Genomic DNA, 13,021 nt, shown 5'->3' with positions numbered 1-13,021 from the left:
ACCCTGAGGTCATGTGAGCTCAGTAAAATACAAGCAGAGAGAGGTTAAATGTTATACATTCATTCACACCCCCTCTCACTCACAGAGACTCGTTTAGGGGCTCTGACGGTCCTCCGCGCGCGCACACACACACACACATATGCACATGACCACTTTCTAAGTTATCAAAGAGTTGTGTGCTCATGTATTGCTTTGTATATATTCAAATTATATAATTACAGCACGACTTAAAATTATAATGTAATATAGTGCACGTAATGTGCACTTATCTTTTGGGATTATGATGTTGCTAGTGCACAAGATTAAACACCAAAATGGAGGCTTGGCCAACTACACACATTATAGAGTTGAAAGAACTTTTAATATCCCCTTGATGGTAACTCTTTTTAAAATATATTTTTAAGCATAAAAATAACCCCACATATTTTTTAAATTGTTTGATTTATGGAGTTTGAGTTGTCTAACCAGGCTGTATTTTGTCTGACCTGCTGTTACTCAAATTCGTTCTAAATGTTTGTTTTTTCTAAGTCTCTTTTTCAGCTCTGATAGTTGTCTGATAACTTTGGTGTGACTGGGTCTTTTTTTTCTTTCTCCATGATAAAAATTAATGTGGTCAGATGCTTCCTGTGAAGTTACTCATTTATAATATCTTAGCATAAGGCTTGCTCTGTGTGTGTGTGTGTGTGTGTGTGAGAGAGAGAGAGAGAGAGGGAAAAGAAACGTGGGGAGTTGGTGAAAGGAGGGGGGAAAGCGTTTTCTCGTCAGTCTCTGTTTTTGTGCTACACGTGTATCTCTGGTTCACATCTAAAAGAAATGCATAATTTTTTATTTTTCTGAAAAATATCTAGTGGATTATGGAGTTTGAGTTGTCTAACCAGGCTGTATTTTGTCTGACCTGCTGTTACTCAAATTCGTTCTAAATGTTTGTTTTTTCTAAGTCTCTTTTTCAGCTCTGATAGTTGTCTGATAACTTTGGTGTGACTGGGTCTTTTTTTTCTTTCTCCATGATAAAAATTCATGTGGTCAGATGCTTCCTGTGAAGTTACTCATTTATAATATCTTAGCATAAGGCTTGCTCTGTGTGTGTGTGTGTGTGAGAGAGAGAGAGAGAGAGGGAAAAGAAACGTGGGGAGTTGGTGAAAGGAGGGGGGAAAGCGTTTTCTCGTCAGTCTCTGTTTTTGTGCTACACGTGTATCTCTGGTTCACATCTAAAAGAAATGCATAATTTTTTATTTTTCTGAAAAATATCTAGTGGATTTGAAGGAGCTTTTTTTTTTAGACAAACTTAGCATGAGGTATTAGATGTAAATTTCAGAAATGGTTTCTCTCTTATAATCCATGTCCTTGTATAGGCCAATAATAGTTTAGATCATTCTTATTATTATTTGTATCTTTGAAGTGAATGTAATTTTAAGGGTGTATTTAAGATTGATGTATTGATTTTATTATACATATTATAGTAATATTTTACACCTCACACACTGCAGTGATATCAGAGAACACGCATCCACTCACATAGCTCGCAGCAACTTCCTCTCTTACACACACACACACACACATTAGCACTAACTATAAGTGTATCTTTGTGTATGTGTATTTAATTATAATTTTTTAAAACTATATATGCATCTGTTTTTAAATTGTTCTGCTGTCTGTTACACCAGCTTCTTAAAACTGCCTTTCTTGACCTTTCTTCTTTTTTTCCAGAATTTGCCTGGTTGTGACATCAGAAACTAGAAAACAATTCAAGGTAATAACATCTCCATGCAATTTATTTTATATGTTGTGTTAATTGTTTTAAGAGAGGAGCTAAAATGCATTTTTATAGCAACTAGGCAGTTCAGGTGCTATATACCAAGTAAATGACACGTTCAGCATTTGGCATTATGGTATTAAGGCTTTAAAATCCCCTTCAAGCAATGAGATGTCCGCTTTAGATCGACACAGTGCTTGAAGTGTAAAACAATTTTTTTTTGTTTTTTTTTACTTTAAATGTACTTACATTTGCCTATCATGATTTTGAATCCCTTTTTTTTCAGGCAGTGGTGGCTTAGCCCAAGCTTCTGTGAAAGTGCAAATTCACTGTAATGTCGGTAGTGGTTTTATTTGTATTTCTTGCCTTTGAGGTGTTAGCTCAAGTAAATGCTGGAAGAAAAAAAACTATTTCAAATGCCAGCTCTTGTTTAGAAGCAATTACGAGTTTGTTGTCATTATCAAGTGCAGGCCACTGCCTCATAAAACTACTCTAGCACTGACTATTATTGTGTGCGAGAGGTTCTAGTTGTCTTTCTGTCAATCTCATAGATCACAACTAGGCATTAGGTTTTGTTGGGGTGACAGAACTAAATGGCTGATTTTGGATAATTCATCTACTCGTTTGCTGTCAAAAAATGTTTTTACTAGATAAAAGCTATTTTACTGTCAGTGACTATATCAGGAGCTAAACAGTATATAAATATTGTAGCATTGTCACAATGGCCAGTTTCTTGGCCGTGAATACATGTTGCATCACTGACACAAATTATTAGTTATGTTAGTCAGGTCGTAACCTTGGAGTCAATGTTACACCTTAGTGATCATAATAAACAGGTGCTTGAAACTGGTCATTAATATTTTATTATAATTCATATATTTTAGTATACTAATAAAGATACAAACTGTTACATTTCAAGAAAAGGATTTAATCGGTTCATCACAAGTGGTGTTGTTGGCTGTAAAATGCTGTGTTATTTAGTACACTCACTGCAGATCTCACCTTTCTGCTGTTTCACATTATTCTACTAAAAAGCAGGCATGGAAGTGTACTTTAAATATTGTTTAATGCTACAATTCTCCAAAATCAAATATAATTCAACACAATTAAATTACATTTTAAGATATAACTAAATTCTAAATCTTTAGGAAGCTGATGTGTCAAAGAAAATACTTTGTTTTTGAGATTCTGTGTTTGCCAATCTATTGTCGGGTGTAAACATATATCTAATATTACTATCAGTACTTCAGTTTTTTTTAATTATGTCTTTATTATGTTAATGAGGTCTCTCGTCAACTCTGACTTGGTAAACATTAACATGAGCTTTTTTATCGTAACTGTACATAAAGCACAGAGCACAGGGGTTGATTCAGAAAGAATAGATATCTTATTTAGCATAGGGTGGGCATAAGAGATGTCTTCTTCAGTTGTGGGGCAGCACTTTGGGAAGCTGGTGGCAGGTCTGTTCCTGCTGTTGAAGATGACTACGAGGCTGGATGTTGTCAGTGCTGAATCACCATCTTGGAGGTTAAATCCAGTCTGGTCTAGAAGACAATAGTGCTAGTTTCTTGTTTTCTTTAATATCATTATTTCTGATGGAGTTGCCAGAGGACCGGTTTCAGTATAATGCTTGAAAGTTGCTGAGAGGTGTGTCTGCAGAAAATCCAGCCTGTGGAAAATAAGAACGAAGGGTAATGTACCACTGGGAATGATGATGTAAAAATAAAATTGATTACTATTTAAAACTCTTGTAATGCCTCATTTTAGTCGTCTCTTGTGTCCTGTTTCAAAATATAATAAAAAGTAAATATGCCAAAACAGTCCAGGACCCACTGGGAATGATGGATCTTTTAAATCGTGGCATAACATTTAGTTTTGACTTGTAGGTGCTTTTTTACTGAAGTGTAAAATATTATGTGATTTAGTGTGCAATAAGTAGTAGTAATAAATATACATTTTACTTATGTATGATATCATTAAAGTTTTATTTTTATTTTTTATCAGACATCAATAAAATATATTTAGAAATGTACAATATAAGCATGCAAAAATAAGAAATAAAAAAATATCAACTCAATATGTATATCCTGAACACTTAATTGTACATTAGCAGGTCCTGCACACAAATGTAGAAATGACACTTTTTGTTCTTATTGGATACAAATGGTTTGCAGGCAAACACAGCTGTAGACACTGAAGTATTTTACTGCGAACTGACAGCATCACGTCCAGCTGCTGTGTGTATGTTCTCACTCAAGCGTCGTCCTCTCTTCTGTGTTTCAGGTGGAGTCCTGGATTTCCTCAAGCCCTGCTGAGAGAAAGAGAGAGGAGTCACTCACTCGCTCTGTGATTCTGGCAGTGCTTGGTCATGTTGCCGAGGGTGTGAGTGTGTGATTGAGAGAGAGGGACACTCTCTAGGTGATGGTGTAGCAGCACAGAATGGTTTGTGGTGATACAGCGATGCAGGCCGTGATGTGCTGCAGCATCAATTCCTGGGACCTACGCAGTCGAGAGAGAGAAAAGAGAAAGACTGTGTGTGTGTGTGTGTATGAATGTGTGTGTTGTCTTGCTTTAGCAGCATGTAAATATTGGAGTTACTCCTTGGCCAATGCCTCCAATATTGCTCGTGCTGCTGAAACAAGAAGTCACCAAACAGCACATGCACATCATCTTTTTATCTCAGCTACCAGGGCCTAGCTGGTGCAGGTAGTGGCTGACTCACTGGTACTGAAATACCTTCATGGACTGAATCATCAAACCAACATAGAGAAGCCAGGAGGACCCTCGGTCTCACCGGAATGAACTGAATGGTCAAAGGTAAAGATAGGTGCAGTGTTTCGTTTGAGAAGTTAAGTAGCTTTTGTTAAGTGTTTTTTTATGTGTTTTTCTTCTTGTTTATAAGTATTAAGTATGTAAAAAATATAATTCTACCCTTGTATCCTTTATTATTAATTTATTTTAGTTTCAATTTGTTTTGTTTTTTTAATGAAATAGTCCAAATGAAATCACTGTTTTCCTAAACGTGCTGTTGCATTTTTGTGTTAATGCAAGTAAATAATAAAACTGAAAAGAGGAAAATGTCGTCTGACCTGTCGCATACTCATTTGAACCTCGTTAGCGCACCTATGTCGCTGTATCTGTTCAGCACTTTCCGCAAGGAACGGAACTTTTATTTTGGAGCTCTCATATTTGTGGTCGCTTTTCGTCTCCACTGTATTTGAATGCTGTAGAAATGTTATTTTTCTGTTGATGAAGCAGTATAACGTGAAGTGCGTTAATGACTTTTTTTTCAAATTTTCCTCATTTCCGGTGAGTTCACTGAGAGCACAAAACTGACTCCAAATAGACTTTTCTCGATAATAACAAATAAGCAAAGTTTGAGATATTTATATGGAGATTATTCCGCTGGTTAAAATGGACGGCATATTAATATTAGAGGCAAATGTCTCCATGATCTTGCTGGAGAGGTTACGGAACGGCGCATGCGTACCATAGGCCTATCGTTCTTCTATAACATCAGCATTAAAAGGCTTATCACCAGCGACTTTCTGCAAGTTAGTTTTCGGTTTTCCCGGTAGTGGTAAATGACGTGTCATTTCATGTTAACAGTACAAGTCACTTATTGTGTAACCTTACGTGACGGTGCTTGTATTAAATAATACACAATTTTTGTGAAATTTCACACAAAGTTCTGTCGGCCTAAAAAAAGGGTGAAGAAAGACCGTATAATGCAGTGCAGGGCTCAAATAGCCTACCATTTAAATAATTTGCGCCATTTTATGAAAACAAATCAAAGAAACATTTATGAGCAGGCTAAATCATCTTAGCACATATAACCACGCTTTGGACTCGTTCTTGTCATGTCTTTGTATTCTGAGAAATTATATTAATTCGTTTTTGTATGATTTACCGGGGTCAAATAATTTAGGGTAACTTTGAGGGGTTTTATAAGGGACCCATTTACACGCAGAAATGCGTGTGTGTGTGTGTGTGTGTGTGTGTGTGTGTGTGTGTGTGTGTGTGTGTGTGTGTGTAATGTCTGAATGCTGCGTTTGCCTGATTTGATCACATTTTGTATCTTTGACAATAAAGAATTTTTTTTATTGACCAGCACTTAAACCCGTTGTTGCCTTTAGCTCGTAATACGATCAGACCCATTTACACGCAGAAATGCGTGTGTGTGTGTGTGTGTGTGTGTAATGTCTGAATGCTGCGTTTGCCTGATTTGATCACATTTTGTATCTTTGACAATAAAGAATTTTTTTTATTGACCAGCACTTAAACCCGTTGTTGCCTTTAGCTCGTAATACGATCACTTCTGACACAGGTCGATCTAATCTTCTGACGCTTCGTTTTAGTCGTATGATGCTTTTAGGCATAATCTAAAGATGGTCAGCGCAGCTGAGATAATGTAGCAACAGTGCACAGTTTCGTAGAGCTGATTTTAATCTATTATTTGGTAATGGCAAAACATACACATTTTAATAATTTAATGGAAAAGTTTTTCAAGATGAAATGGTTTACTGTCCAGTATGTAGGCTATAGGACGTAAATTTGTCTTGAGTTTATAAATTTTTTTAGCAAATGGATAACTTGATATGAGGACGGGTTTTTAAGCGCCTCTTTTCATTATTAAATAGCCTGTTTTATCAGAACCTAAATTTATGTTTTCCGCGCACACTTATTTTGCTGTGTGTGATGCATTGAGAAGTCCTCTAATAAGATATAATTTTACATGGCTGTGAAAAATATGTAGGCAATTTAATTTAGATGCTTACTCTTAGGCAGACATTTACATAAAATACATGTTTTTTGTTTAATTGCGAATAGACTGATTTTTACAACTAATTGCAGTTACTGGTCATAGTGTGTAGACCAGTTCCGAAGGGGAAAAAAGTCCGTCTATTTTTTTTTTTTTTTTTAGTGTGTGTGTTTATGTCGGGGAAACTTAGGTATGTCCAAATAAATTCACCTTCATATATTACAGCTCTCGAAATTGTCTCTGCATACAGCTGCTGATTTGCACGCTCTTTTCATTCAGTAAACAAAAGAATGAGATTGAAGTCTTAAATCCTTACGGCTCTTTGCCGAGTGCCTTAAATGTTAGATGCAGGACAGTGCATATGTAAAAGCTTAACGTAATTTTAATAAATACAATGTGTATTTTATTCGTTTATTTTGCTATCTCGACAACCATAACACTTTGTCCAGGAGTTTTGAGACATGTGCAACTATAGGCTAATTGCTGATGTTCCTTATTGCTGCATCATTTATCAGAATGCAAGGTTGTTTTGCTATTTCATGATGCGCCGCATGATACACTTTCATTTATGCGGCCTAGTAATTGAAATTTAACAGTGATCATATTATTTCGTGTATCTGGTGTAGGCTATCCGGTTATATAATGGGCAAATGCTTGTTTGCAAAAAAGTAACAAAACTAATGCATTTCGAATTTTGCAATTACAGGACAGAGACGCTAAAGGGATTTATTTTTGTTGCGGCGTCGTAAGTCATTGTCGACGTATGAATGCATTTAATTTGACAAATGTAAAAATAATTAAGCATAATGCTAGAACTTTAATAGCATACATATATGACGGGAAATGTATTTGGAGTCTCATCCCTATAGCAAATTTAAACAGTAAAAACAAAAACAGGATAAAATGGCAAAGTGCAACTCTGACACGTGACAAAAAAAAGACCTAACATTTAAAGCAAAAAGAAATAGCCTACACGTGTGTTGACATGATTGCCTTTTTTTCTCAAATAGGCCTAATAGTGAGGTATACTGGTGTAAGATAGATAGGCCTATGTGGTAGAGGGAAGATAGTGTCGTTATTTTAAAGACACAATGTTACATTTGTTTAAAACGAGAGAAAATCGAAGAACTGGAATTACATAACATGGCGCCATTTCAGAGTGAGCTTCCTATTTGTCGGCAATGTGTTCTGCAGGCTTCAGAACAATTTAGATGTATTAATAAATTCGCTGTTGTTCAATTTACTCCAAGTTATGTAAGGTTTTATTTTGTAAAGTAGGTTAAAGTAGACAATTTCACTTTTCATCCCCCAGTTCGCCTGGCAACAGTCGGCTAAATATATGTTCAGGGACGTGCGCAGGGCTCCGGTGGTGACGTCGTGCCAGAGCAGTCGTCCGAGAGGCTCTCAGGATTCCGGTTTAACCGGCGAAAACGGGGATCCCTTCACTCTTTTCTTTTTCTTTAAAAAGTCCTGACTCTGTGTTTAATGGTGCACGTGCATGTCTCTCCTGGGTGAAATTGTAAATATTACAAGGCATTAATGAGGTCTGATTTTTTTTGGTATAAAATAATAAAATAATTTCCCCTCAAAACACGAGTCTATTAGATTAGCCAATAATGTTCAGATAAAGTTTTGTTACGGCACTAATAATTTCAAAACTTTCTCTTAATGGCAAATGCTATTGCAACATTTAAGCTATATTATCGCAATATGTATTAAATCAACAACAAAACAAACACATAGCAGTATGCAAGTTCATTCTGAGTGAAAAATAATAATAAAAATACTGAAGAACTGAACTTACTGTCCTGGTACTAGACTGACATTCAGTTACGTAACGTTTAACCTTGCGTCTCCTGATAACTTGCACTGAGTAGATAAACGATATCAATGCACAATCGGAATGTGTTCCTCTTCTTTAGTTTTTTTTTTCCAGTTAATTTCCAATACTGGCGTTTCCTAAACTGCAATAAAGCATAATATATTAAAAAGTGAAAACTTGTATTCGAGAGGATCGTTTGGAGATTAAGTATACAGCTCTTATGTGACTTAAGTGAACAAGCCATTTTATTAAATGTAAGATTTGGGAATTGTTATCCCATTAGTAAACAACGATCCATCCACACTTGATTTCCCATTTAAAACCAACAGACAAAATCAGTGCAATTTACTAGCACACAAATGCTGACTTGTATATATGAATCAGCCGTTCTTGTTACACATTCAAAAACAGATACAAACTAAATTTTCCCAATGCTACAAATCTACGGGATTTTCTAGATTGGCACATTGTAGGACATAAAAAAGTACCTAATGAATGGCGTTATACTGTAAAATCAGCTGAGGAAATCTGATGTTGTGTTTATCAGGTCCATGATACAGTTCCGACACAGCTCGGTTAGTAGCGTGCAGATCGCTTCCGCTTCGTTCCAGCACAACCCAAGCCAGCGCACAATCTCTCCAGGACAGGGCAGAGAAAAGCCACCGAGTGCGACCACCTTATCCTGGAAGCTCAGAGCGAGACAGTCCGACGGGAGAAAGTTCAGCGCTGGGAGACACGCACATACAACCAGAACAACTCTCCACAGCACGCGGGAGTAGCGCGGAGCGGCAGCAGGGGGCAGCGAAACCAGGTAGGTGCTGCTCTCGTAGGGGGCGCACAGCTTGTCCACCTCTCCAAGACGCACCCGGTCCCATTCCTTCACATCGAAGCTCTGCAGGCCAAGCAACCCCACGTCCACGTCAGTCCGCGACGGCACCGGCGTTCCCCGAATGACGCGCAGCTTTTCCCTGAAGTCCTGCATCTGCTGGAGGAAAGTGAGCGGGTCCGAGAGCGAACGGAAGGATTCGGCGATGCTGAGCGCACGCTGCTGCTCCTCGAGCGCCGAGCGGAGCTGGTTGATCTCGGGGTCAAAGGTCTGCATGACCGCGAGCTTCAGAGTCTCCAAGTCCGAGAGGATCTCGCTCCGTTTGTGCTCCAGCGTGCGTAAAAGTTTGTCAAAGTACTCTGAGACTCGATCCGCGTCCCGCGAGACCCTCTCCAGCGCTTTCCTCTTCGCTCCTTCTAACGATTCCAGGCACGAATGCACCTCCGCGCCCCTCCAGCCCTCCACGACACGCAACAACTCCTCAAACGCGAGCTTCTCGCGTTCGTACGCCTCCTCCAGCGCGCAAAACTTGTGTCCTTTATGATCGCCTGTCGTGGCGCAAAAGCCACAGATGAGCTTCAGGTCCGTGGCGCAGAAGATGTTGAGCGGCTGTCCACTGTGAACTCGGCAGAGAGACATCCTTGGCATCACTCGAATCCTGTTGTACTTCTCCACGATGCCACGCAGGGAGTAATTGACTTGCAAGCTCGCGATGCCGTTGTGCACGGTCTCCTTTCGACAGGTCGGACATTTGAACGGCGGTCTCCAAGCAGGGCTCCGGTTACCGTCCAGGATGCCCTCCAGACACTTCTTGCAGAAGCTGTGAGAGCACGGCAGAACGCGCGGATCCTCGAAAAGACCGCAGCATATTGGGCATGTGAGGTCCTCCTCCAAGAGCTCCATCGTATCCTAAAGTGGAAAAAGACATCAATATGAAAGATTGTCGGTGGCATGACACATCAGTGCAACTTTCATCATCTTGGCAGGCGTCTTTCTCGTGCATCCCACACCGATTGTGAAGTCTAGAGCACTCAGTGCTGGCCACTATCATTTTGGACATCATCTACATTACGCGCAATAAACCAAATATAATGTTTGCTTTTGCAGAATGCGTTACGAGTCTACAGTGAATACATAATAGAACCAAATTGGCTGAAAATGAGAAAAACTGCATCCATGTGAAGCTTAGCGTGCAGTTTTTTTTTTTAAAGAATCAACATCATCTGCATCGATCAGAAGATATTTTTCAATGCATTGCAAGCGATTCTGTGGAAGAGGCACGACAGGTTAACCAAATATAGTAGGTTAGATTGCCTGATGATGAAGACTCCTGAGCGCACCAGTACTTCATTTTTAATTGCCGCATAAGAAGTTTCGTGCAGGAATATCCGAGGACTTGTCCAACAAACTTCAAGCATTGATTTAGAAAAAAGATTCCCCGCCGTCGAGTTGTCAAAAATGTTTCTCGGTTCGCCCGGGTCCAGTTGTCAAGGTATTACTACGGCTGTGGCAGATTTTGCAGGCGGAAAGCATCAGCAATTGGACCAGAAGCGCACTAGATGCTTAGGCAGTATGCAACGCAAACATGGCTCTTGTTGCTGTGCAGACTTCGCCCTTTCCAATTGGGAAATTTTAACTAGTTCAGGTCAAGTCAGTATGGCCAGGCAGTTAAAAAGAATGCGCACAAATAGCTAATGAATAGTGCATCTAAAGACAGACATTTCAACGCCACATTCAGCGTAATATCCGCGTAGCGAAGTGTATTTGCAGACTCGGGCGCTTGAATACACGTTTTGCGCGGTGAGAAAGAAATGCAGAGGATTCCTTCATTCTTGGATGGGGTTGCTGCGGGGGAGCACTCACTCGCTCCTAGATCAGCGTTTCTCTACAGATTACGTCAATACTGGCGTTACCCTTCATCTACCCACATAAACGCCTAATTCGTCTATTCACTGAGCTACAGTAACGAAGTGATTTTCGGTTACATCTACTCATGGTTTACAGACACAGACAACCAAAAAGCACGTCGGGTTTTCTTCCATAAAGATGATCCTTCATCACGCCACTTTGGTCGCATATGCCCGTGCCATGTGTCAGGGTCTTGACGCATCGATAACCAATCGCTACCGAGTCACGTGTCAAAATATTTTGACCTCGATTTTTCTTCCCCTGTTTCCATGCCATCAGGAAGAGAAGGACTTCCGAGGCGCCGCGCTCATTGGTCGAGTCAGGGATGACAGCGCGTGCAGTGACGTAATTGGCCACGAGAGGGCTCAGCGAAGCGGGTTGTCTTAGAAATCTAGGATAAGCGCTTTTTATGATTGTTTGTTTTTATTTAGTGTATGTTAACTCGATAATAACACAGACCAAAATTCACAAGAGGGACGCATACATTCAAAAACATAACATTTTATCCCAGTCCAATTCAACACTATGGTATATGGTACGTTTTATTGGTGATTTTTTGGTTAAGTAACAAAAGATGTTTTGGCTTTGAACTTTAAACTTTAAACACCTTGCGTTATATGCGTGTCATATGTTTACCTGTCATAAAATAATGTACAAATATATGTGACCCTCTCTGTGAAATCCAGGCTAGAGTCTCAAAATCTAATTATGAGAGGAGAAGCATCAAAGATTGATTTTAACCATTAATTTCACTATGATTTTAATCTGACATGGCCTTACAGTCAATATTAAAGATATAAAGGTTACATTTTCACAGAATGTTCTTTACCTTGTGAAGGATGATTTTATGTAGTAAACATTAAGTCACAAATAAGAAAATGACTTTAGCTGGGTTTTCACAGCCAGGGTCACATATTCTCTAACTCTTGGTGAGGTGAAAGTGGCCAAAAAATCCTCCAGTTTAAACGGTTGCAATGACCTCGTCGCGGTGTATTTTCAATTCAAAGGCTATTAAAGTTTCTCAGAGTGATTATAGGAATGTACAGTTTTATCCAGACCGCTGATGGGGTGTCACGCAAGCAGCTTTTGTCACCAGCTGTCTGTAACTTTTCTCTACCCTGGTCAGGATGGGCCATTTGCAGTTGTTTGTGATTGCTGGATTTGTAAAATCTACATTTTTATAGAGATTGTCATTTTCTTACATTTCCTGTCAACCCTAAATGTTAAGAGGTGCACTTTAAAATTATGAATCACATTTACCCTGCAAAAGAATTTTTAAGAGTAAGATTTAATATTGGGGACTCACTGAAAATTGGGACTTTTGTTTCTTCCAGCCACTTTACAAAGGCCTTAAGTGTTACAGACCTTTTTTAATGATCAAATTATTATCTTTTACTCATGTCTTTCCAAACCTATATGACTTTCTTTTTACTGCCGAAAACAAATAAATATTTTGAGAAATGTCATACAATGGAAGTCAGTGTTAATGCAGTCATTGGGCTCCAATGTTGTTTGGTTCCCAACATTTTTTTCGACATAACTTCTTTCATGTTCTGCAGAAGAAATAAAAAGTCATACAGGTTTGTTACAGCATGAGGGCAAGCAAATGATGACAGATTTTTCATTTTTGGGTGGACTAGTTTAAATAACATTTAAGAATGTGCAAGTTGTGAAAGGGAACATATCACACAACCAATTTTTAAGTTTTATTGTTAACAGCATGGTAATGCAGCTACATAAAGGCAATGTGCTTTTCAGAAAAGGTGCTCTGAAAAAGTTTTTTCCTGTAAGAATTGTCAAGTCTGATTTTCAGTCCCCAAAAAGTCTTATGGTACATTCCACAAGTGCTGTATTTAATAAACCTAAGTATTCTGTCTCTATGTCAAAGACCTCTGTTAAAGTGTGAAATGACAATGACTTCTAACCAAATAAAATAGAGACAATCAAGCA

The 13,021-nt window shown here is 38.7% G+C and overlaps 1 protein-coding gene across 4 annotated transcripts; it reads right to left on the bottom strand.

Moving 5' to 3' along the window:
- Positions 1-2,690: 2,690 nt before the first annotated feature.
- On the bottom strand, positions 2,691-11,704 carry trim13 (tripartite motif containing 13). 4 transcript variants are annotated; one of them, XM_016237944.1, is made up of 5 exons: positions 10,478-11,704; positions 8,826-10,072; positions 8,320-8,479; positions 3,972-4,252; positions 2,691-3,422 (listed from the first exon to the last, which is right to left on the bottom strand). In XM_016237944.1, exon 2 carries the CDS (start codon positions 10,064-10,066, stop codon positions 8,852-8,854), a length of 1,215 nt encoding a protein of 404 aa, XP_016093430.1. In that variant the 5' UTR covers positions 10,067-10,072; positions 10,478-11,704; the 3' UTR covers positions 2,691-3,422; positions 3,972-4,252; positions 8,320-8,479; positions 8,826-8,851. The 4 variants fall into 4 exon arrangements, with proteins under 4 accessions (XP_016093430.1, XP_016093429.1, XP_016093427.1 ...); XM_016237943.1 differs by having other exon boundaries at positions 4,093-4,252; positions 8,826-11,704; XM_016237941.1 differs by lacking the exon at positions 8,320-8,479 and having other exon boundaries at positions 8,826-11,704.
- Between the last annotated feature and the right edge of the window lie 1,317 nt (positions 11,705-13,021).

Source organism: Sinocyclocheilus grahami, unplaced genomic scaffold (assembly GCF_001515645.1).
Source record: "Sinocyclocheilus grahami isolate Dianchi unplaced genomic scaffold, SAMN03320097.WGS_v1.1 scaffold527.1, whole genome shotgun sequence".
NCBI lineage: Eukaryota > Metazoa > Chordata > Actinopteri > Cypriniformes > Cyprinidae > Sinocyclocheilus > Sinocyclocheilus grahami.
This window is presented reverse-complemented; position numbering and strand designations above follow the sequence as displayed.

What these genes read in the sequence shown, in the direction of transcription:
- trim13 (XM_016237943.1), bottom strand. Translation starts at nt 10,066, where the DNA reads ATGGAGCTCTTGGAGGAGGACCTCACATGCCCAATATGCTGCGGTCTT.